The sequence below is a fragment of the Pongo abelii genome, chromosome 2, assembly GCF_028885655.2.
Source record: "Pongo abelii isolate AG06213 chromosome 2, NHGRI_mPonAbe1-v2.0_pri, whole genome shotgun sequence".
Lineage (NCBI taxonomy): Eukaryota > Metazoa > Chordata > Mammalia > Primates > Hominidae > Pongo > Pongo abelii.
In genome coordinates, this window is record NC_085928.1 from 74002316 (window position 1) to 74024351 (window position 22036).

Below are 22036 nucleotides of genomic sequence, written 5' to 3' on the forward strand. Positions count from 1 at the left end.
GCTGGGCTAGGAGGGATCCCACTGGCAAGCATTCTTATCTTTTCTGCACTGAAGTTGGGGAGAGCCCCAAATTTGAGATCCTAGGTGTTGCCGGTGTTTTAATTAAATAATCATCCTGGGCTGTGAAATTAAATCTCAAATTACCAAGAAGTACCTGGTAGTTAAAATTAATTAGCAATTTTAGCCAAACTGTTCTCTCAATTTCCCTTTGGTTTTGCATCCTGTGCAGTAGGACAGGCTCTAGTGTGGTATAAGGTTCCCCACCAACAGGGTCCCCCTCTGCACAGAGAATCTAAATCTCAAAGCGCAAATGTTTAGACTATAATCCAGTTACTGGAATAGGCGCAAAGAGAGAACACCTGAATCCAATTACGTTCTCTCTAGCTAAGACTTTCATACAAAACTCTGAGCTTGTTTGAGTGCTGAATGACTCCAGTGAAGCCTGTCACCCACGCCTCTCCGGCCAGCCCAGAGTCTGAAGGCCTAGAAATGTTTGCAGAATCTTGCCTGTATTATCTATTCAAGATCAAAAACGTGTCTCAGTGTCTTGGCTTCTAATGGATTTTTGAAAAAGTCATCTTCAGCTAAGACACTTTGTCTGTTGTGAATTATCTTGGGGTGTGTGTGTATATGCAGTTGGGAGGGGAAGGTGGGGAGAGGATTACGGGGTCACTGAGCGTCTGTCGGCCGCATCTGCCACTGGGTCTGACTCTGGCTTCACTCTTCTTTGCTTCACTCACTTCTTGCTGCTGGCATCTCACATACCAATGTCATTAGGCACTGTCTGCCCTGGTCCTCCTACAATCCAGCCAGTGCAGTTCCCGTCACAGCAAGTGCTTCCTCTCTCGGAGCAGACAAACTAACTGAAGCCACAGCCGGAAGCAGGCTGACCACAAGTGCTAAGGTTCTGGTTAGTTCTTTTCTAGGTAAAGTTGGAAAAGTCCCTGCGAAGGCAAACACTGAAGTTTTAGATATGGGGGTGGTACTGACCAACCTCTTGAAATGTCCTTGACTGGAAAGAGGGAGAGAGACAGAGAGAGAGAGAGAGAGAGAGAGAGAGTGTGTGTGTGTGAGAGAGAGAGAGAGAGAGAGAGAGAGACAGAGAGAGACAGAGACAGACAGACGGAGGAGGAAGTTGGATTGTATGATGCAAATGCTAATCATTCTGAGAAGTGGGGTATTTTTTTTCTTCCCAGGTTCAAAAGAAGAGGCTGTTCTAAGAAAGACTACCGAGTAATCAATCACCTCCTCAGAGAAAGTCTGCTCAGGTAGAGTATTACGTTTACCACCTAAACGATGGAACATTTTTGTTGAATCTTTTATAGCCAAATCAGAGAATGAGGTGTTGAGGGAGAGGGGGGCTTGAGGGTAAAAGAAAGGGTCATGGGAGAGAAGATGGGTCCTAGAAAAATGGTCCTGTTGCTTTCTCTGCCCTTGAGAATCCCCTCTGGGAAGATGCGAGGAGGCAAAGATGGTCTTTCCAACTCAAATGTCAGCTTCATGTCTACTGCTCTTACCAGGCAGGAAGACAAACTGGATGTTCTCAGAATGCCTAGGGATGCTCAGGTGATGGAAATGACTAGAAGGGGGTATGGTGTAGGCCTGGAAACAGAGATTTGGCCTCCTCATGTATTTAAACCCTCAGAAAATGTCAGGAGGAGGAGGCTTGAAGATAATATTTATGTCTTCAAAAGCAGGAATATAGGACACTTAACGGACTTTAAATCATTTGTCTCTTTTATGAGCTATGGTGATTATTTTCATTGAAGAGGAAGAAAAAAATTAATCTTTAGAGCTAATTTTTCTAAGATCACAGCAAAACAAAATGAAATCTAACCCTCCAAAAACAAAAACACAGAATCTATTGGTTTTGGTGAAAAAATAGTCATCTTTAACTATGTTCAGTAGCTCTGAAATGCCACTTAATAATATCTATTATAGGCCAGGCGTGGTGGCTCACGCCTGTAATCCCAGCGCTTTGGGAGGCTGAGGTGGGCGGATCACCTGAGGTCAGGAGTTCCAGACCAACCCGGCCAACATGGTGAAACCCTGTCTCTACTAAAAATACAAAAAAATTAGCTGGGCATGGTGGCATATGCCTGTAATCCCAGCTACCCAGGAGGCTGAGGCAGGAGAATCGCTTGAACCCAGGAGGCAGAGGTTGCAGTGAGCCGAGATCGTGCCACTGCACTCCAGCCTGGGCAACAGGGCAGGACCCCGTTTCGCAAAAAAAAAAAAAAAAAAAACAAAAACAAAACCAAAAACTGTTATACATGTTTTAAAAAAACCCTAAAAAATGGATCCCATCTTTGGACACAGTAAGATCAGAGACAGCCTGAGGCTCAGGGGGAGGGAGGGAGGGAGTGATAAATAGGAGGCGTGCAGAGGATTTTTAGAGCAGAAACTATTCTGTATGATATTCTAATGGTGGATACGTGTCATTTGCATTGGTGAAAACCGACAGAATGCACAACATGAAAAGTAAGCAGCAAATGTTGGAGGGACATTAATAACAATGTATCCAATATTGGCATATCAAATCTTAACAAACAGGCCACAATAATACAAAACGTTACTAACAGAGGAAACTGGCAGGAAGTCAGGAGGAGAAGGGCATGTATGAGAACTCTGTACTTTCTGCCCCATTTTTCTGTAAACTTCAAACTGCTCTAAAAAATAAAGTCTAGTAATTTTTTCTTATAAAAAATTATCATCTTTTTTTAAATTTTTTTCTTCTTCTATCTTGTGAGTCTATTAATTTTTTTAAAAATGGGATTCCATACCCAGAATTATGGGATTCCATACCCAGAATTTGTTGGCCAGCCCCAAATTCAAGGAGTTCAGTTCTCTTTGTTCCAAAAGTACAGTGACTTCAGACCACATGCATATTAATATCCCTGTATGTCACCGGTTCTGTACATTTCTGCCACAGCCTTGTGACGTTAGTGTGTCAGTAGAAAAAGCAATGGCCTGTAATAAGAAGAGTTTCAGTTGTGTGTATACAGGACGGTGAATGAGTATATAAGTCAGCTAGCTCACCAACCTGATCTATTTTCTTTCTTTATTTTTGAAAGAGATCACCTCACCAGCTACCTCACTGGGTTACTGTAAAGATCAGATGGCTATAAAAATGTCCCATAAACTGGAAAGCATTATGCAAAAGTATTATAAATCAGTATGTCATCTGCCTAGAGCTGGGATAGAGTCAGCACTGCAATCCATGTATTGACTCTAGTTTCAGTGCTCAGCTCCTGTGTAAACTTAGTTCCTTTCTTTCTTTGGGATAAAAATTTTAGGGATACTGATTTCTCTTTTTACCAACTAAGCCACATGAAGGGTAACCAAACTGCATAAATCAAGGTGTCAGTCCGGTTCTGTTTTTGAGCTCTGAATGACATTACCAAAACAGGCCACATTATATAATCTTCAGCTGGACTAGAATGACCAATCACCCTTCCCAGACTCCATAGTTGTTCTTGGATGATACAGCACAACAAAGATGGGCTCATCCCAGCAGAGAGAACCACACCCGTTTCTGATGAAATCCCTAGGAAGAGCCAGCCTCAGAATAATCCTTTCAAGTCATTCTGGGGCCACAGGTGGAGGATTCCCTGGGCACCCACAGGGTGCCATGGTGCACAGGGACCATGGTACACAGGGTACACACTTGCTGGGTCCTGGGCACCTAGGCTGCCAGGTTGAGGAAACCAGAGGTCACAGGAGGAGAAAAAGGTGGGGCCGGCCACCTGTGCTGGACAAGGGCAGGGCGAGCCCATTTGAGACTCTGAATAAAGAACAATCAGGCTCACTCACCCTTCTCCCCACATCAGCGTCCAAGCTGGCTTATGACATCTTGCTTAGGCAACTTCCCTTGCACTTTCAATTAGCTAAGAAATATGCCAGAACATTCCCAGTGGCTATGTATGAGGATTTTAGCAATTTTCGTGGTTTTCTTCTATTCTTTTCTGGATTCCAGTAGTATTCAACTTTGATCCGTTACTACTTTTATACAACAATACATTGTGTTTGTTTTAAGCCTAGAAAACATCTTTCCAAAGTTCTATGCTGTTGTTTCAGAGAAAGATACATTTATCTTTGAAAACACACACACACACATCCTCACCAATAAGCTGCTTCAACACAACCACGTTCCTTCTCAGCTTTATCATCTGATGGGCTTTTATATTGGAAAGCTCTGAGCTGAAATGCTTTTATTCAAGGTCAGTCCTGCCTAGACACACCGAGAAAGAAGTGATGGAAGATGTTATCCGTCTCACCATCTACAGGACTTCATGAAGAAGTGAGAAGGTACCAGCACTGTTATTGACTTAAGAGTGGTTTGGAAGAAAGGTTCCACACAGCTAGATCTCTTTCGGGGGAAAGAGATCATCTGCCATGTGGATGTTCTCCAAATTCCTTAATCCTTTCCAAACCCTCCCCTTTTCTAACCAGCCCCTTGTACTCTGATCCCTGACCCAGACCCTAAGGATCACACCTTCCTGTTTCATATTTCACAAACTCCTACCCCCACTCTGAATTTTGCTTATTGGAATCTTAGACCCTACAAAGGGCACAAGAGACCCTTTGATTCAACTTCCTCATTTTATAGGTGGTAAAACTGAGGCCCTGAAGAGAGAGGATTTGTAAAAGGTGGAAACTCAGTCTGGTTACCTTGTATAGCTTTCACATACAAATGACTGTCCCTAAATACTAACATGTTTTCCTCATTCTCACATTCCCTAGAGACATGACAGTAGGCTTCATTGTAAAGACGCAGGTTTTAAAGAACTCTGAATATATATACCTGATGTAGACAGTCATATTCAGAACATTTTCCAGGTGAGAGCAGTTTTATAAGTGCATTTTTATGGTGACACACTTCTCAGTATCATATGATACTACAGTCCGGCTCTACCAGACACAGTCAATATTTAGAATACACAGGAAATAAAGGAGTTGAAGCAGGGGAGTTACAAATGTAGTTAGGATGTCTAGGAAGTAAAGGGCAAGCGGGGCAGCACAGTGGTGGTGCAGTTAGGGAAGGAGCAGGAGGATGGGTCAGGGTATGGGCGGGGGGAGAAAATGCACTTTTGGAGCTTACCAGATCTGCCAAGTTGAGGAAAATGTGCATATATGCAGGTATTTCATGTGTGTAATAAGCATGTACAAACTCATCCATCCTTGGACAAAGTAGCCAATGGGGAGAAGTGGTTTCATGCACAGTGAAGCCAGTCTTCAGTGGCTGATGGAACAATGTCTATGCATAACCGTCACGTCCTGCACAGTCTCACAGACTAGACTCTTGGGTATACCTGACTCATGCCCCATGCTCTCCCTTAGCACACAAGCTCCTTCAGGGAGGATCATGGCTCTGCTCAACTCACTGTTACAAACAGCACCTGGCACACCCTCCACGAAGGTCAGAATGTAGGAAATTCGGAGGAGAGCACTGGGAGGTCAGTGCAGGACCGGGGCCCAAACGCCAAGTGCTTCACAATGAAAGGAAAGTGCCTGTGAAGTGCTGCATGGAACAAGGGGTGATTTCATCCTCTCTAGACTAAAGGGCAGAATGTGTTCTAAGGCTGGGTGGGGAAACTTAAGCTCAGCAACTGCTTTGTGCAGCTGCCACTGACACGAACCCAAGCTCAAGTGCACAGGGTGGGGTGAGAGAGGCCTGGCTGGCTGGGCGGCGAGTCCAATGACGCTGACACACTGTTTCCAGCCACCGGGAAGCCAGTGCCAAATCCCTCTTCACTCCTCCCTGCTCCGATATTCTTGACTCTGCCGTGGTGCCAGCTAACTTCAGGGGGCATCCTGGGAATCGTATTTGGCAGGCAGCACAGGCTGTATCCTCACCCATGGTTAAGGGCTTGTCAGAGCCTAGGTGACATTTTAACCAATGCTCGTGGCCTCCCAGGTTAGGCCACAAGGAAAGCTGCTGCTCAGCACTACCAATGCTGAAATATCAATATTCTAGGAACAGACCTAGGCACTCCCTTCCTGCCAGCATCCTCACTGGAATTCAGAGTAAAAGCCCAAACCCATCACCGTGCATCTGCACAAAGCAGAAGGTGTCCACGGCACTTTATCAACAGCCAGGAGCTGCCTGCTTCATGCACAGAGGAGGTGCACATGCAGGCAGAAAGGTCAGAGCAGGGTTAAGTACACGCCCTGTTGGACTCGCCCTTCCTCTCTCCTGCACCTAAGTGCTATCTGGCAGGGACTCCAACTTCTGATTTCCTTAAAGTAAGACGCCCCATGATGGCTGTGTGAATTTTTATGCTCATTTCTTGGCTCCAGTCACTGCTGCCACCGTCTTTTCCCCCACACCTAGGTCCTTACTCTTATCTAATTATGATCTGCAGGTAACTCTACACCCACCAGCCCCTGCACTTGGTTCCTTGCATTGCCTCTGGCTGGAAGCTGTTGTCTCCAACTTCAGAAAGTGTCTGGAGATTTCACAGGCTCTCTCTTGGGTCAAGGTAAGACTTCAGCCAGTTCCCCTTTTAAACAGAAGGTAGTGACAGGCAGGTATTAAGTTTCCATTTTGATCTTTTGCCCTTGTTAACATGTTGCTTTCTGTGTTTGCTTCCTGTGTCATCTTATCAAATACAGATAAACACAAGGGCCAGATGTCCTACTGCTTTTGAATCTTCTCATAATGTTTCCTCATAGATGTTTAGTAGCACTGAATTAGCTAATAGAACTTATTTGCTTGGAAATGTTACCCAGGAGGTGCTGTCAGGCAAAAAGGCTCTTTTGCATGTTACTTTTTTTGAAGCAAATTACCCGCAGCTCTCAGGAAAGCATTTTCCAGGAATGCGGGCTCCTGGACTCTCCCCTCCTATGCAAAAGCACCCCACCACCTTCTGAGAGCATCCCACTTGCTGCCACATTGAGACTACTTTTGATCTGGAAAATTGCTCCTTTGCTTCTGGATCCTGTATAGCTAGTTTCTGAAGAGGTCAAGTGAACTAACCCGTAATGGAACAAACGAAAATCTCCAATGGAATGTTGAGGGCAAGAAGAGGGAGCAGGAGAGGAAAGAGAGAAAGTAGGGAGGTGTCTACCCCCACTGTGAGAAAAACTCAGCACCAGGCTTAAAGGATGATGGAGCAGACATTCTCATGTGTAATTATTAGGGAGTTAAACTCATTCAGATGAGTCATCTGGGTGTGGAAGCTCCAGTCTGGCTGTGGTTCTAGTGAATCGTCCTTCTCCTTTTACTTAGACACCTCCCAAATCTGGCCACCAAAGGACATGTCATTCCCTGTTTCAAGCTAAGGTGAGGGTAGTGAAGTTTCTCATATTTCAGCAGGTCAAAATTAACATATATTTCAGATACATCCTTTGCAAGGGCTGCACTTGATACCCTTTCCTGAACTCCTACCATCTCAACAACCCCTAGAGTTTTGAAGTGGTTGTCTGAGCAGTGGTTGCTGGCGGCAGCAGCTCTGAAAGTCACACCCCATCTAACTCCTGTCTTACTGATTTATGCATGAGCCAGTCAGCATCCCCGGGAGATCTTCTTTCCCACTCTCCTCTCCACCCGCAAAGGGGCCTTTCCTGCATCTTGCCTCTTTTAGAGGAGACTAATTCAGTATCACTCGGGGTCAGGGCTGGGAGATAAGCCAGTCCAAGTCTAAGATGCGCCAGTCCAAACCAGATGCCGCCAGCCAACCAATGGCTGCAGGCTGACAGGAGGGCTGTGTGCATGTGCACAGAGGTAACCACATCTGTAACCACATGTGGATATGTGGGTCAGGACAACCTGAGGGTGGGTTCTGGTTCAGCAGCTCTGGATTTCAGTCTCGGCTCTAGCACTTCCCAGCGCCGCGACCCTGCAAAAGTTGCTCAACCTTCCTGAGCTTTAGGTTCCCATCTGTAAAATGTTAATAGTGCCAGCTACTATGCTGTGATGAGGATTAAGTGAGATCATGCACATATAGTGTTTATTTCATGCACACTGATTACACACAACCTATACATTACTATCCAATCTGCCCTTCCCGGGGTAAAGCAGAGCCCAGCACAGACTGCTCCTCCAGAAATGGCAGCCCTGGTGCATTCCAGAACACTCTAGCTATGGGGAGGCAGGTTCTCCCCCGATATTTCACTGTCCACGTTAGTCAATGAATATGCTATCCTAGAGAAGTAGCCAGAGCAGTCCAAGGTATCAGGACATTCTGAAATGTGGATGAACAGTATTCTCTCTGATCAGTCTGTCTTTATATGCAATTCACTCAAGAACACACCTCTGAAAATATAAGAGTTATGTTAACAGGGCAGAATTCCAAGATATAGAAGTGAAATCTATAATTAGCAGAAGACATGTCTTATATTTTTTTCATTTGTACAAACGTATGGGGTATATGTGAAATTGTGTTACATGTATATAGTGCCTAGTGATCGAGTCAAGGTATCGAGGGCGTCCATCACCCAAGCACCACACATTTTTGTTAATTACAGTCATTCTACTCTGCTATCAAACATAATCCTTCTACCTAACTGGATGTTTGTACCCTTTAACCCATTTCTCTTCATCCTTTCCTTTTTCCCCTGACTCACTCTTCCCAGTCTCTGTTATCTATCTTTCCACTTGCCACGTGATCAATTTTGTTTTTTATTAGCCCCCACATATAAATAAGAACATTCAATATTTGTCTTTTTGTGCTTGGCTTATTTCACTTCAGATAATGGCCTCCAGATCCAACCATGTTGCTGCAAATGACAGGATTTCATTCCTTTTTTATGGCCAAATAGTATTCCATTGTGTCTATATACCACATTTTCTTTATCCATTCATTTGTTGATGGGCACTTATGTTAATTTCATATTGTTACTGTTGTGTACTTAAGTTACTGTTTGGTCTTCTTTACCAACCTTCCTTCTTAATGCTGCTCAGATGAATAATTTAGTCTCCTGCATTTGACTATACTAGAAAAATGGGCTGCTGTTTCTTTGCTGGGAATCAAATATTTGGTCTTTTACCTGCAACATGCCCAGGGTGCAGTATCTAAATTTTCTCAGGCGAAGTGCTCATAATGAATTCACCACTTACTCAGATTAAATAGCTCCAATAGCATGGCCTTTCAAATCATCATCTATAGACTAACACAAATTCTCAGTTTAGCTGGCACTAGAGCAAAGCCAAACAGTGCTAAAATTATTCAAAAAAGGGTCTGCAGCATATAAATTACTGCGAAAACTTAAATGTAGATCAAGGTTAATAAAAATTTGCTTATTAAAAAAGGCTATCACCAAAACTATGATGGCACCAAAATTCAGGTTCCTGCAGGGAAAGGAAATTTTTTTTTCCCTCTTCCCTTGATCTGCCAAGGGCTATGTCAGGTCACCCCACAGTCACATTTCTCTGAAAGCCCAGGCTTGTCTGGGGCCCAAGTCAATGAATATGAGATTGCATCTTGGGGAATGAGTGGCACTGTGAGTTACAGTGGAGGAGGGCTCACTTCCCCTGGTCATTTGAGTACTCGACAGCATCGCCTTCGATCAGGTGCTTGAGTTGCTTGAGTTGAAGGACAAATCTACCAGCGAACCATGAATGATTTCATGATTAATCTAACGTTTGCCTTGAATACACAGAACTCAGCGTCCACTCCCCAAATCAATGAAAGCCCTACTTCTGGGCAGTAAAAGCAAGTGGAGGAAACCACTAAAGACATGGATAGAATTCACAAGTATCTGTGCCCAATTCAACAGAGAAAAGAACACTAACGTCAACCATGCCCTGCCTCAACTTTGAAGGACACTTAAAGATTTAAAGTTCAAGAGAGAGAAAGACATAGGGATTTTCCAGGGGAGGAGGCTCTTAGAGTCAAGATGCCCACTCTGACTTTTCTTAGTGACAACGTGCCCACAGCCAAGGTGTCTTGCAGAGTTTTGGAACCATAGGAAACGATGCTTCTGTCAGCTCTGCTGTCAGCCCTGCAGCCCCTGCTTCCTGGCTGGCTGTGCTCTGGGCCCGTTGCTCAGTTGCTCTTTCGCCTGCTCCCTCCCTCCATGCGTGCCTCCCACCTGCCAGGTCTCATTTATCTCATGTCTACCACCCAACGGATGTGTGAGGTGGTATGAACCGCGATGTACAGACAGGAAACCCAGGTCAGCAACGTCCCGTGACTTGCCCAGGGTCATACGGCGAGGGAAGGCACAGAGCAGAAACTCTCACCTTGGATCTTCTGCCTCCACTTCTTGGGTAGTGAGGACTTCATAGTAGGCATCAGCCTGGCTCCAGCTTTGAGGGGGATACTCCCATCTCCAGTGAAAGGAGAGAGGGGAAGACCAAAAGGGGAGAGGGAAATATACGATCTATTATGTTTAAACAAGATTAACTTGTGGGTGAACAGCTGGTTGCAGAGTTCTCAACTTAAGACAGAGCTTCTTTGCATGTTCCCTCTTTCTCTCCCTCCAGAGATGACAAGAAACACACTGTTTCTATCTACAGTGAGAAGAGGTCCTGTCACCTTGTCTGTAGGCAGTTCCAGCAGGAATTAGGAAAGGTGAAGTATCTGATCTAGACAGGCTGTTGTGTTTTTACATGGCTGAGCAGCCACCAATGCAGGGAATGTGCCCTTGGGACATGGGACTAGGCAGGGAGGGCCATGGCTCTGCACACAGACACCTCTTTCATTCATGACTCGTCAAATGTCATTCTTTCCAAGTCAGCCTGGGTTTCCAAGAACCCTTCTCAATACCGTGCCCCAGGTAAATTCTATGACCCAGTGTGGGTTGAGATGAAAACCCATTTGCCATCCCTGATGCTGCTGTCTGCAAGGAGCTGCTCTCAGGGCAGCTGGGCTCCTCCCTGCCCGAGTGGCATCTGAGGCCTTTTCCATTGGTTCTCTTGGGTTGCCTTTTGGCAGCTGTCACTCCACAAGTCTCCAGGAGTCTCTGGGATCTTCAACCATGGGCTAAAGGAGAGCTGCAGAATAATCCAACATCCCCAGCCTTCTGCAATTAGGCAAGAGGTATTTTTCCTGAGGACCACATACCCTAAAAGAGCCTGTATCAAAGACATAAGGTAAGCAAGAGGGCAGTGAGCCCTCCAGCCTGCTTTTCCTTCCATCTCTGCCACTGCCCATCAGCTGTCCCTTCTCTGTCCTCCACGCTGGGGTAGCTACAGCCTCCTGGGGTTGGCTCATTCAAGAGATCACCTGATTTCCCCCCCCCCAGCAGCAGTGGGTAGGATGCCCCTGCTCAGGGGGGAGGCTGGTGGGGGCCTCATCCCAACTGTGGCTGCCTCCACAGGGTGTGACTAAGCGGGGCCCGCAGGTGGTCTTGTAGCCTCTGCACCACAGCTCTGAGGTCCCATGGGGCCCCAGCCCCCACCCCCGCCAAATGACTCAGCTGAGCACCCCAGCCGCTACCCTGATAGGGCTAATGCTCCCTTAGGAGTCCGCAGCAGGGATTCATGTGGTTTCAAGACCAAACACAACAGCAGATAGCGCAGGCGAGAAGGCACTACCGTTTAGTGGTAGATCTGATGCTTCTCTGAGCCACCACTTAGCGCACAGAACATCTGGTTCTGCAACAACTTTAACATTCAGAGAAGAATTCCCTGATGCTGTAGATTTTTAGGTTTTCTGACAAGATGTCTCATATAATCAAAGAATGATGTGGATGGGGAAAGCACACCAAACGCCCAGGTTCTCAGAGTGTTGCCATGCAGTGGGCTCTAACCGGGTTGGGTGGGTGGCGGGCTACAGGTCACTCTGGCTCTTAATCCTTATCAAGTGACTGCTCACAAGACGCCTTTAAGTCTCCACGATTGAGACAGAAATCCAAAAGTGTGCCAGAGTTTTCTGTGACCGGAAAGTAAGGTGATTAACAGAAAACTTCAAAACTGGCCCCTGGAAGATTTAAAGATAGGACCCACTCAAACACTTTAGAGACAAGAGAACAAAGTGAGGGGTGAGAAGGAACATAAGTCAAGGGTGAATAGTACAGGCATCCTCTAGACATTAAGACATCGAATGCAAATGAAGGTCATTATCTGTGCATGTGGACAGGTCTGTGTCAGTATAAACGCTGATCGAGTAGAGTTTAATTTGCCAGTGTCAACAATTGGAGGAAAAGAAAGGAATTGAGGACTTTTCAGTTAATGTGTCCTGACCCTGGAAACCTCACCTGTGGAAATCCACACTGGCACCCATCAGAATCCCTAATCTGCTTAAAAATAGGAGTCTGCTCCCAGAATCACCAGCACCCTCCCAGTTTCCTACCAACAACATGATTATGGAGTACGATTTCTACAGTCAGCCAAGCCTGGTTTGAATTCTGGCTCAGCTCCTCCTGAGCTGTTCCTAGGAAGTCACTTAACCCCCAGCCTAGCTTTTATCTGTAAAAGGGATAAGCCATCATCAGCATTCTGCAACTTGTGTTTTTTTCTCCCCAGTCTGTGCTGATTTTTTTTTCTCCTTTCTTTCTGCTAACCTATGACCCTAGTGTCTTCATCCTCTCCTTCAAAACCTTTTTCAAAAGTTACCTCTGCCGTGAATCTCCATCCATCTCTCCCCACCCCAGAAGTCCCTTCCTCCAGGTTCCCCATGGAGCGTAACTTTATCAACCAAATACAATACTAGAGGCGAGAGGATTTTACAAACCAAAGAGGGCCAGATGTATGTAAAGGATTAGGAATATTTCTCCTCATAATTCGCACAACCCCTCTGAGAGTAATGTTAAGTAAGCATCTGTTTTGTCTCCTCTGTGAGGCTCTTACTACTTAAAGGGTGATTCCCGGACCAGCAGCTTCGGCATCTCCTGGAAGGTTGTTGGAAATGCAGAATATCTCAAGTCCTGGAAGTGACTGCTGAGTCAGAATTTGAATTTTAACACGCTCCACAGATGATTCATACATACATTAAAATTTGAGAAGCACGGAATTCAACTCTAAGGACCTCAAGGGTACAGACGGCACAGTATCTCCAGAAAGCCCTCCAGAACCTAGGAGAGGCCTCTGTGCCTCTGTAATTGGGGTATTCAGCAAATACAACCACGTAATCGCTGCCCTGCTGGCAATAAAACTGAAAGCCTGGCTGCCTCTGGGCCTGTCAATGATGACACTTATCTGAACGGACCTGACTTCCAGTATCTTTACATAAAAAGCTTGAAAATTACATCTACATAAAAAGCAGGCTCCTTTAGGGTAAGTCATTATCAGGCCGAGCACTCAAGTCCTTGGTAACTGGAAGGAGAGTTGGCCCCTTCTCCTCAGAGGGAGCCAGCGTGAATCACAAAGACTCCCTCGATTTCACAGTTCATGCTTCTCACTCCACTATCCACCCCTGAACATTTTAATGATGTTCAGAAAGCACAGGTCTAAAAGGACAGCTGGCCCGGGACACCCACAGTGCACGTTTGGTGTCTCAGCAAACTCTGCCTGAGAAGTGTTCTCTAACAGCCTGAAGCAGCTTCCCCGCTTCCTGGGACATAGTATCCACACTTCCCTTCAGCGAAAAGATTAATTTGGAACTCAAATTCCTCCATCATATGATCACTTCTTAATGATTAGTAGAGTGTCTCCCAGAAAGACGAGGCTGAGGGCAAACACAAACCATGCTGAACTACAATGGGCAATCACTTTGCCTCTAAGACACCTCTTAGAGAGTAGGTGTTATTTAAAAAGAAGGTGAAAAAAAACACTATCAAGAAAAGAGGCAGATTCACATAGCGACAGGAAATCGGGCTATGGAGTTTGATCCAGATTAAAATCCCAGCCCCAGTTCCATGGTCACGTGCTAATCTCACGGAGGCTCAACATTTCTCCCACTAATATAGGCCGATACCACCTAGCTGGTGGTTCTGAGGATCACTCGAGAGAACACACAAAGAGCACAGCGCCCCATCCGTGAGAAGGGCTCAGGCAACATCGGATGTTATTTTTCTGTTGTGCAGCTCCCCAATGGGCTGCTGGGGCCTTGCTCAGAGCTCAGAAGCCAGGCCAGTAGGCCCCAAGTCCACCTTGCTCCCAGGAGGCCTTTCCACTCACCTTGATCATTTCTGCCACGTAACTCTCAGGCCCAGTATATTCGGTGGAGTCCTTTACTTTCACCAGGACGATGAAGCACAGATAGTGCCACATGTTGTGTTCTTCCTTGATGTGCTCTTCAAAGGTGACAGTCTTGTTGTCAAACTTGTCTCTTTCCAAGCCTAAAAATGAGACAAAAAGCCCCCAGCCCCAACTGAGCAGTCTTGGTAAAGAAAAAAAATCAATAACAGAACTGTCAGTAGAAAAGGGGCTGTGGTTTCACTCCTGTCTTTATAAAGAGTGGGATTCTGTCGGCCTTACAAGTACATTAATGTTTACGTTATGGCAGGAAAACACAGGCTGTGAGTCAGACAGACTTGGGTTTGAATCCCACCTCTGCCACTTAGCAGTTGCTGCTTCATCTCCACATGCCTTAGTGGCCTTGTTAGTGAACGGGGAGACCGCTGTCTAGGTTCCAGGAGTGTTTAGGGGTAAAATGAGAATGTGTGTGACACGCTCACACATTGCAGGCAACCAGGGAATGTGAAGTCCCTTCGCCCAAGTAAATGCCAAAATGCAGATATGTTAAGGTTTTTTGAGGAGGCAGAATAAGGACAACAAGAACTTTAAACAAATTTTGAACTCTAGCTGGTAGGTTTATAATTTGAAGAGGCCTGGGTGAGCAATTCTAGTCTCTATGTATTCTAGGATTGATCAAATAAATATATCATGGATAATGGGAGCTGGATTCCTCACTGCCTGAGAAAAGAACGCAAATAGAGAAAGGGAGAAAGAATAAACCCTGTAATGCTGAAATGGAATTAAAGGTATCAGTATGAATTCATCCTTTTTCATACATATATACACAGATGTGTGCAGATACATGGGCTGTGTACACATACACACATATGCAGATGCATACACCTCTCCTCTAGATCTGTACCCTAATAAGCCCTGACAGCAGCAGCACACCAACAGGAATGAGCACACTCAGTCCCCAGATCTTGGCTTCTAAATACCTTTCTCCAATAAAAAGAACTGGGGCTCTTTGGAGAAATGGCTGATTCCAGGGATGGGTCAGGAAATGTACAAGGTGAGCCTAAGCCTGGAATGTATTATGATGCCAAAAAAGTAAGAAAGTACATAGAAAATGACGATGACATGACTAAACCCAGAAGCCAGCTGGAAAGGGCTCTCACTGGCCACATCTGAAGCAATTTGAACATCAAAATAAATAGTGAGAGTGAAGGATTATAGCCCATTGAATAAAATAAAAATCCATAAGTCCATGTTGTTACAAATACAAACACAGAAATATACATACATACGTGGGGAGAAGAAAAAATTCCTTCTTACAATAAAAAGCCAATAAAGAAACGTAGAAATAATAATAAAATAAAAATCATCATTGGGCAACCATCATCATAATAGAGTTAGTCAAGCATCATCAATGAATGCTAAAGCTAAGGGGTGAAAGTTTAAGGAATAGCAGGATATTTACAAAGTGTCTCTCCAAAAAAGTAACTTTATGGAGTTACTGGAGAAACCTGGCAATTAGCACCTTAACCAAATGATCAAAGTTAGTATCATGGCTGGGTGCAGTGGCTCACGCCTGTAATCCTAACACTTTGGGAAGCCAAAACAGGCAGATTGCCTGAGCTCAGGAGTTCAAGACCAGCTTCAGCAACATAGTGAAATCCCATCTCTACTCAAATACAAAAAATCAGCCAGTTGTGGTGGCAGGCACCTGTAATCCTAGCTACTCAGGTGGCTGAGGCACGAGAATTGCTTGAACACCGGGAGGTGGAGGTTACAGTGAGCCGAGATACTAGTTACGAGATGAACTGGCATTACATGCCTCCTGATACGATGCAATGAGAAGAACACAACAGCATGTCTTTGATATTCCTGTGGAAAATACATACCCTCAATCTTACCATGAGCAAACATCAGACAAACTCAAATCAAGGGACATTCTACAAAATAATTGACCTACATTCTTCAATAGTGTCAGCGGAAGCTAATGAGGCATGGCGACTGAAGCCCCACAGGAGGTGGGATTTGCAAAGGACATTATCGGAATGAAGGGTGAAATTTGAATAAGGTCTGTAGATGAGATAACAGTATTGGATCTGTTTTAATTTCCCAATTTTGATAATTATACTGTAGATACACAAGAGAATGTTCTTGTTTTTAGGAAATGTTTACTAAAATATTTAGGGATAAGAAAGAAAGCATCACTGACAGCTACTCACATTAGAAAATGTGTGTGTGTGTATGTGTGTGTGTATAAAGCAAATGAGATAAAATATTAATATTTGGGGATTCTGGGTGAAGAGTATATAGAAATTCTTTGGATAGTCATGTCTTTTCTGTAACTCTGAAATTATGCCAAAGCAAAAAGCTTAAAAAGGTTTTAAGGGGGCAAAAAGCAAAGAATTTAAGTCTTTAACTGGAAAATGATCATTTTTTTTTTAGCATACATACCACTAGGAAATTCATATATTTAGTAGCCATATTATGAATAATCCTGAAATGATTACGCAGCTCCCCAGATTCCTCCATGATTAGTTTACATTTACAAATATTTTCCTGTAGCTATACTGAAAATGATTTCTTTGGTGTCCATGCACCTTTTTTATGTAGCCGTTCACTACTTCTCCTCCCGTGCCTATAGCGTGCCGGGTTCTAGCTAGGAGTGTTACATACGCTGTCTCTCCTAATTCTCACAATAATGCAGAGAAGGACATGTTATTGTACCCATTTTACAGATGAAGAAAGAAGGACTAAAGATGTTAAATGACTAAATGATGGTTACACAGTTAGTAAGTGGTAGAAGCTCAGTCAGAACCCAGGTCTGTAAATACTTCCCAGCAGAATAAAGGCCAAGGAGAGCCTCACTCACGGCAGAGGGTAGAAGAGTCAAGAGGACGCAGCAGCCGGTGCCCCTCCCGCAAAACTGGGCACACACCCAGCCCATCACACCCTCACAATATCCACATGCCTCTGCCACGCTGGGCCTTCATGCCCTTGCTGGAGCTGGCCAGTGACACTCACCACAGATAAAGCACGTGGTCTTCAAGATCTCTTCCTTCTTCTGCTTCTCACTCCTCAGGTCAGCAAAAGTGTCAATGATAACCCCAAAAATCAGGTTAAGAACAATGATGATGACCATGAAGAAGAACAAGAGGTCATAAATCACTCTAGCAGCAAACAGGGGTTCCTGGAAAAGAGAGGGGTCTGGATCAGTCTGGGTCCCTTGCGACCCTTTGGTCTGCAGAGCCTGGGGCACAGCTCAAGTGAGACCTCGTCTACTTGGGTAGAAATTAAATTGGGCATTAAACTTTTAAACTGAAAACTGCATCTCTTTTCATATCCCCTGTCTCAATTGTGACTTCTCCAAGTGTGGTGTGACACAGCCAGGAGGGATATTCGCCGTGCATTCAGGTGGATCAGGCCTAAGATGGAAACAGTCCCTAAGTCTACTGAACAGCGAGCCAAAGCTAACCCTTTCCACGCAGCTGATTTTGAGGCAGCACCTCACATGATAGAGAGGAAAGAAGCCTGACGAGCTAGTTCCGCAGCTACTCAGCCCTACTCCCAGCTCTTCCTCTGCGTCTTCAGTTTACACTCAACACCACTGCATGGTGCTCCCACCAACCACCCCACCCACCCCCTTTGCCCTTCCTTTCCCTCGGGATTAATTTACCTCTTTGGACGGCTTCCTGAGCACATCTCCTACTCCACCCCCGCTCCGCAGCCCGTGACTCAGTACAGTGACAATGCACATCAGCAGCGTCTCACATGTGTGCTCTTTATCCTGTTCCGTTTCTTCTGCAGGGACCAGCTCTGTGAACACGGCAAGTAATAACAGACAGAAAACGTGATGAGAAAAGAGAGACCGGGATTTTGAAATCCTATTTCCTGAATGCCATCTCACCAGGCACACGGAAGAATAAAATTAAGGAATCAAGAGCCAAGTACTTTCTTTCAAAAGCTAAAGTTGTCTGGGGCAACTCTGTTTTCATCGCTAACCCCTGCTAATTTCTCCAGCTATGGTAGTATTGCTCTCCCTCTATGGGATCTAAAACATGCCCTGTCCTTTTCAGGTTTTAAACCCCAGACCCAGCCGCAAACAGTCTTTTCATGTTAGATGAGTTGCTTCGCAACTCTGAGTCACAGGCATCTTGTCTCTCAGATGAGGGTTATGCCACAGGACCCAGGTTCCTCACTGGGAATGGTGTGAGGACTAAATCCAGGGATATTTCACGGCAGGGCCTCTGGATAAACGGCTTTACATTGGAGGCTGTTCATTCTCACTGGTTTATGCAGTAAGAGCCATGCCTTGCTGTGTGCCTCATTCCTTTCTCCAGCTGCAGAAGGGTCTTGCTAAAACACAGATTTCATCACTCATCTTCCAACAACCCCTGACCATCCTCTGGATGAAGTTTAACCTCCTACGCCTGACATAGAAGACCCTTCATCATCTAGCCCTTTGTTTGTATCTGTGGCTTCATTTCTTGCTACTCTCCTTCCTTATAATCATTATCTCCCCAAACTTGCTGTTTTTTTCTTTTTACCTTTAAAGCCTTTAGATGTACTATTCCCTCTTCTTGGAATATCAAGAGTCTGCTTTTATAGTTTGGATATCACTTTCTTGATGATATGCTTAGCCCAGTAGTAGGCCGGGTGCCTAACTTCTGTATTCCATCCTTATTCCCAGCATTGGGCAACTCTCTAGCAATCACCACTTGGCCTGCCTGCACCCTCCACTACATTACTGTCTCTTAGAGTACACCACAGTCCCTGGCAAATGGCGGGCACTCAGTATAAATCGGCTGAATCACATCAGATCTTTTCTTCATGTGTAACCTTCTTTTCCCTTCATCTTCCTCCTCTTTCTCAGCCTTTCCCCTTTGCTATGGCCTTACTCCTGAGCAGTAAATTTAATCTTCTTCCAACATCACCTGCATCAGCTAAGCCTCTGGAGGAGTCCGATATTAACATGGGGCTTACAGTTAGGAGGTCCTACCTTCTCTGGGTGCAGGAGAGGAGCAGTTCTCCCCACTCTCCACCCTACACACATCAGAGAACAGGAACTCGCTTGCCAAACTCTCGCCGGTTTCTGGGAGAGAGAAGGAAATTTTATGATGAACAATCTGGCAGCATATGGTTAAAATGTTTGAAGTCCCCAATTCACGGCTGATTAAACAATTCTTTACATAAATAACACCCTAGAATCTTGCATATAAATTCAAAGCAGAAATGCAATTTACACTTTCATTTGGTGATCTGGATGGGAAAAAAGCCAAAAATGTCAATTCCTGTAGGCTTACTAGAAATATCGCACTTAAATAGCACCTCTCCAACTTTAAAGACAAACAGCTGAAACTCTTAGACAGATACTACTGAATGTACAGACTCTGGCAAGATTTATACCAAGTCTGCACGAGAAGCATCAGCAGGCATTAATAGAAATCCAAGGTCCAGGCCAGTTTAGTACACAACTCTAAGATGGCTGGCAGTAAATGTCACTTAGTGTCAACTTGGGAGGCTGGAGATACATGCCAACAACACAGTATTTGGGAGGGAGAGCACAAAGGCTGGCTGGTTCAGTCAGCCACAACGATTCTAGTCTGTTTCTTAGACTCGGGATGAAAAACCAGTAGTATTTCACTAAGTAGGGCCAACTATTGTAACTGAGAGAAAAGGGCACTTGGGTACCATTAAAGTATTATGGTCATTTTTTTTTCACTCTCAAAATTGGAAATCTCTTCTGTTCTTGCTATGTGTAAAAATAACATGAGCTCACTATAAAACCTGCATATAGTAAAAAAGCCCCAGAGAGAGCTACTGCTAGCAGTCTGGAGGTACAGTCATCCATGTTTTAATATATGTATATGGGCTTTTTAATTTTTAAGAAAACATAAGACCGGGCATAGTGGCCCACACCTGTAATCCCAGCACTTTGGGAAGCTAAAGCAGGGGGATCGCCTGAACCCAGGAGTTCGAGACCAGCCTGGGCAACATGGCAAGAACCTATCTCTACAAAAAATACAATTAGCCACATGCAGTGGCAGGCACTTGCAGTTTCAGCTACTGGAGAGGCTGAGGTGGGAGGATTGCTTGAGCTCGGAAGGTTGGAGGTTGCAGTGAGGTGAAATCATACCACCGCACGCCAACCTGGGAGACAGTGTGAGATCCTGTCTCGAAAAAAAAAAAAAGACATACGTGTGATCCTACTGTAGTTATCCTTCTGCCATTTCCAACTACATCTTGTGGGTATTTTTCCATGGAGGTTTCTAAAGATGTACCTATGTGCAAGGCACCCCATCTCATGGATGTACCATGATCTGATGAAACACCCCCGAACATTTAGACTGCTTCCGACTGTACACTGCAGCGAACCTTCTCCCATATATGTCTGTTTCTACATGCACAGTCAGCAGGCTTTTTTTCTTTAAGTATTGATTCCTAGAAGTAGATTAGAAGTAGATTTACTAAGTTAAAGGGATGCATACTCCAACACTCTCAATATATATGGTCACTGCTTTACAAAAAAGTTGCACTAGTTTAAAAGATGACGTTAGTGAATAAATAAATGTCAGATCTGGTCACTCACTCAGCATTTGATATGCCACATTGCCACATTCATTGTGAGAATGAAGACCTGTATTTGAAATTCACACTCTGCGTGTTAGGGAGATACAATGGGGAGATATCTGCATTACTAAAGTCATTATTTTCTTTAGTTCAGTTATAATCAGGAAATAATCTTTTAGCATTAAAAAGATCAGAAGATCCCAAACCCACCTGGAACAGCTGTTTCATTGGGCAGCCTATCTACTTCCAAGATAAAGTCATCCTTGAAGAAAAGATAGCCCACTATTGAGAACAGGTAAACGAGGATCAGAGCCAGAACTGCTGTCAGGATGATGGACCGTCCATTGCGAGTGACACTTTTAATGACATTAAGCAAAGTCTCTTCTCTGTACACTAAATCAAAAAGCTTTGAAAACAAACAAAAAGAATTTTAAGAAGCCTCGATGTTAGATGTACATCACTATCCCATAATGAAAACTTGGTTTATAGAGCGTTTACCCTCTTAGACACTCAAAAGCACTACATATGATCTTAACACTGAACATCTTCCCTGGCTTCACAGTGAAACGGAGATGGTAAAAATGAGGAAACATAAACACAGAAGAGGAAGCAGGAAACAATAGCAACTTCAAGTAGTATCCAGAGCCATTTAGAGGGCCTGGAAGTAGAGAAAATACATGCTTGTGCCAATGAGTTTCAGAGACAAAGGGAGAGGAAAGTGATGAGGGTCTTGGCATCCATTCATTTAGAAGGTACTGAATTGAGTTTATGAAGAGCCAGCCACCCTGGTCCCTGCCCTCCTGCAGCCCTGTGTCTGGTGGGAAGGCACACATACTACAAGCCAGCGGCAGTGGCAAGAACTCTGGACTTAGATGTAAATTCAAATCTCAGCTCAGCTACTGTCCACCATATGATCTCGGGCTAGGCACTTTCCTCATCCCCTCTGAGTCTCCATTTCCTCATTTGCAGACTGGAGGATGTAGAGTTATTACGAAGAATAAGTAAACCACGTATGCACAGTGCTTAGCACACTGGCATACATATGCTCAGTAAGTACAATAAATAGTAATTATCATTAATTTCCTGATCAAGAGACTGGGGCAGGGTCACATAGCTAGTATATCACAGGGACATTAGTGGCGGTAACACTTAAGACCCCTGCAGGTCACAGTGCATTCACAATCCAGGCTTGCCCTCTGCTAAGGAACCTGCTCTTGGCAAGAAGCTGGCTTCCTGAGGAATGGAGGATCCCTGTAGGTACATATAGGTATGGGAGGATGACGGCTAGTTTTCCAAGAGCTACAGTCACAGATACTTGACTGGGAGAATGGTGGGGAGTGTGGGGAGAGAGCTCTCGGAAGTTACTCTTAGACCTGAGGCTAGTTTTTAGCATGGCCTCTGGCTGCTGTCTAATCCTGTACGGAAGGTTTGGTCTCCACTGTGGCTTTG

The 22036-nt window shown here is 44.7% G+C and overlaps 1 protein-coding gene and 1 long non-coding RNA gene across 6 annotated transcripts in view; one reads left to right on the forward strand and one right to left on the reverse strand.

The window, feature by feature from the left end:
- The window catches only part of ITPR1 (inositol 1,4,5-trisphosphate receptor type 1), a 354448-nt gene that overhangs the window by 15287 nt on the left and 317125 nt on the right, over nt 1-22036 (reverse strand). For all 4 annotated transcript variants that reach the window (XM_024244292.3, XM_009238773.4, XM_024244293.3 and 1 more), the window contains 5 exons: nt 20798-20993; nt 19017-19109; nt 17694-17833; nt 17042-17207; nt 14006-14166 (listed from right to left, as the gene is read on the reverse strand). In XM_024244292.3, the coding sequence (XP_024100060.3) occupies nt 14006-14166; nt 17042-17207; nt 17694-17833; nt 19017-19109; nt 20798-20993 (756 nt within the window). The remainder of the gene's footprint in view (nt 1-14005; nt 14167-17041; nt 17208-17693; nt 17834-19016; nt 19110-20797; nt 20994-22036) is intronic.
- On the forward strand, nt 652-17959 carry LOC103890134 (uncharacterized). 2 transcript variants are annotated; one of them, XR_010139176.1, is made up of 5 exons: nt 652-926; nt 1197-1268; nt 4221-4308; nt 6366-6482; nt 17825-17959. It is a non-coding gene; the product is annotated as an uncharacterized LOC103890134 (long non-coding RNA). The 2 variants fall into 2 exon arrangements; XR_002914345.3 differs by having other exon boundaries at nt 760-910.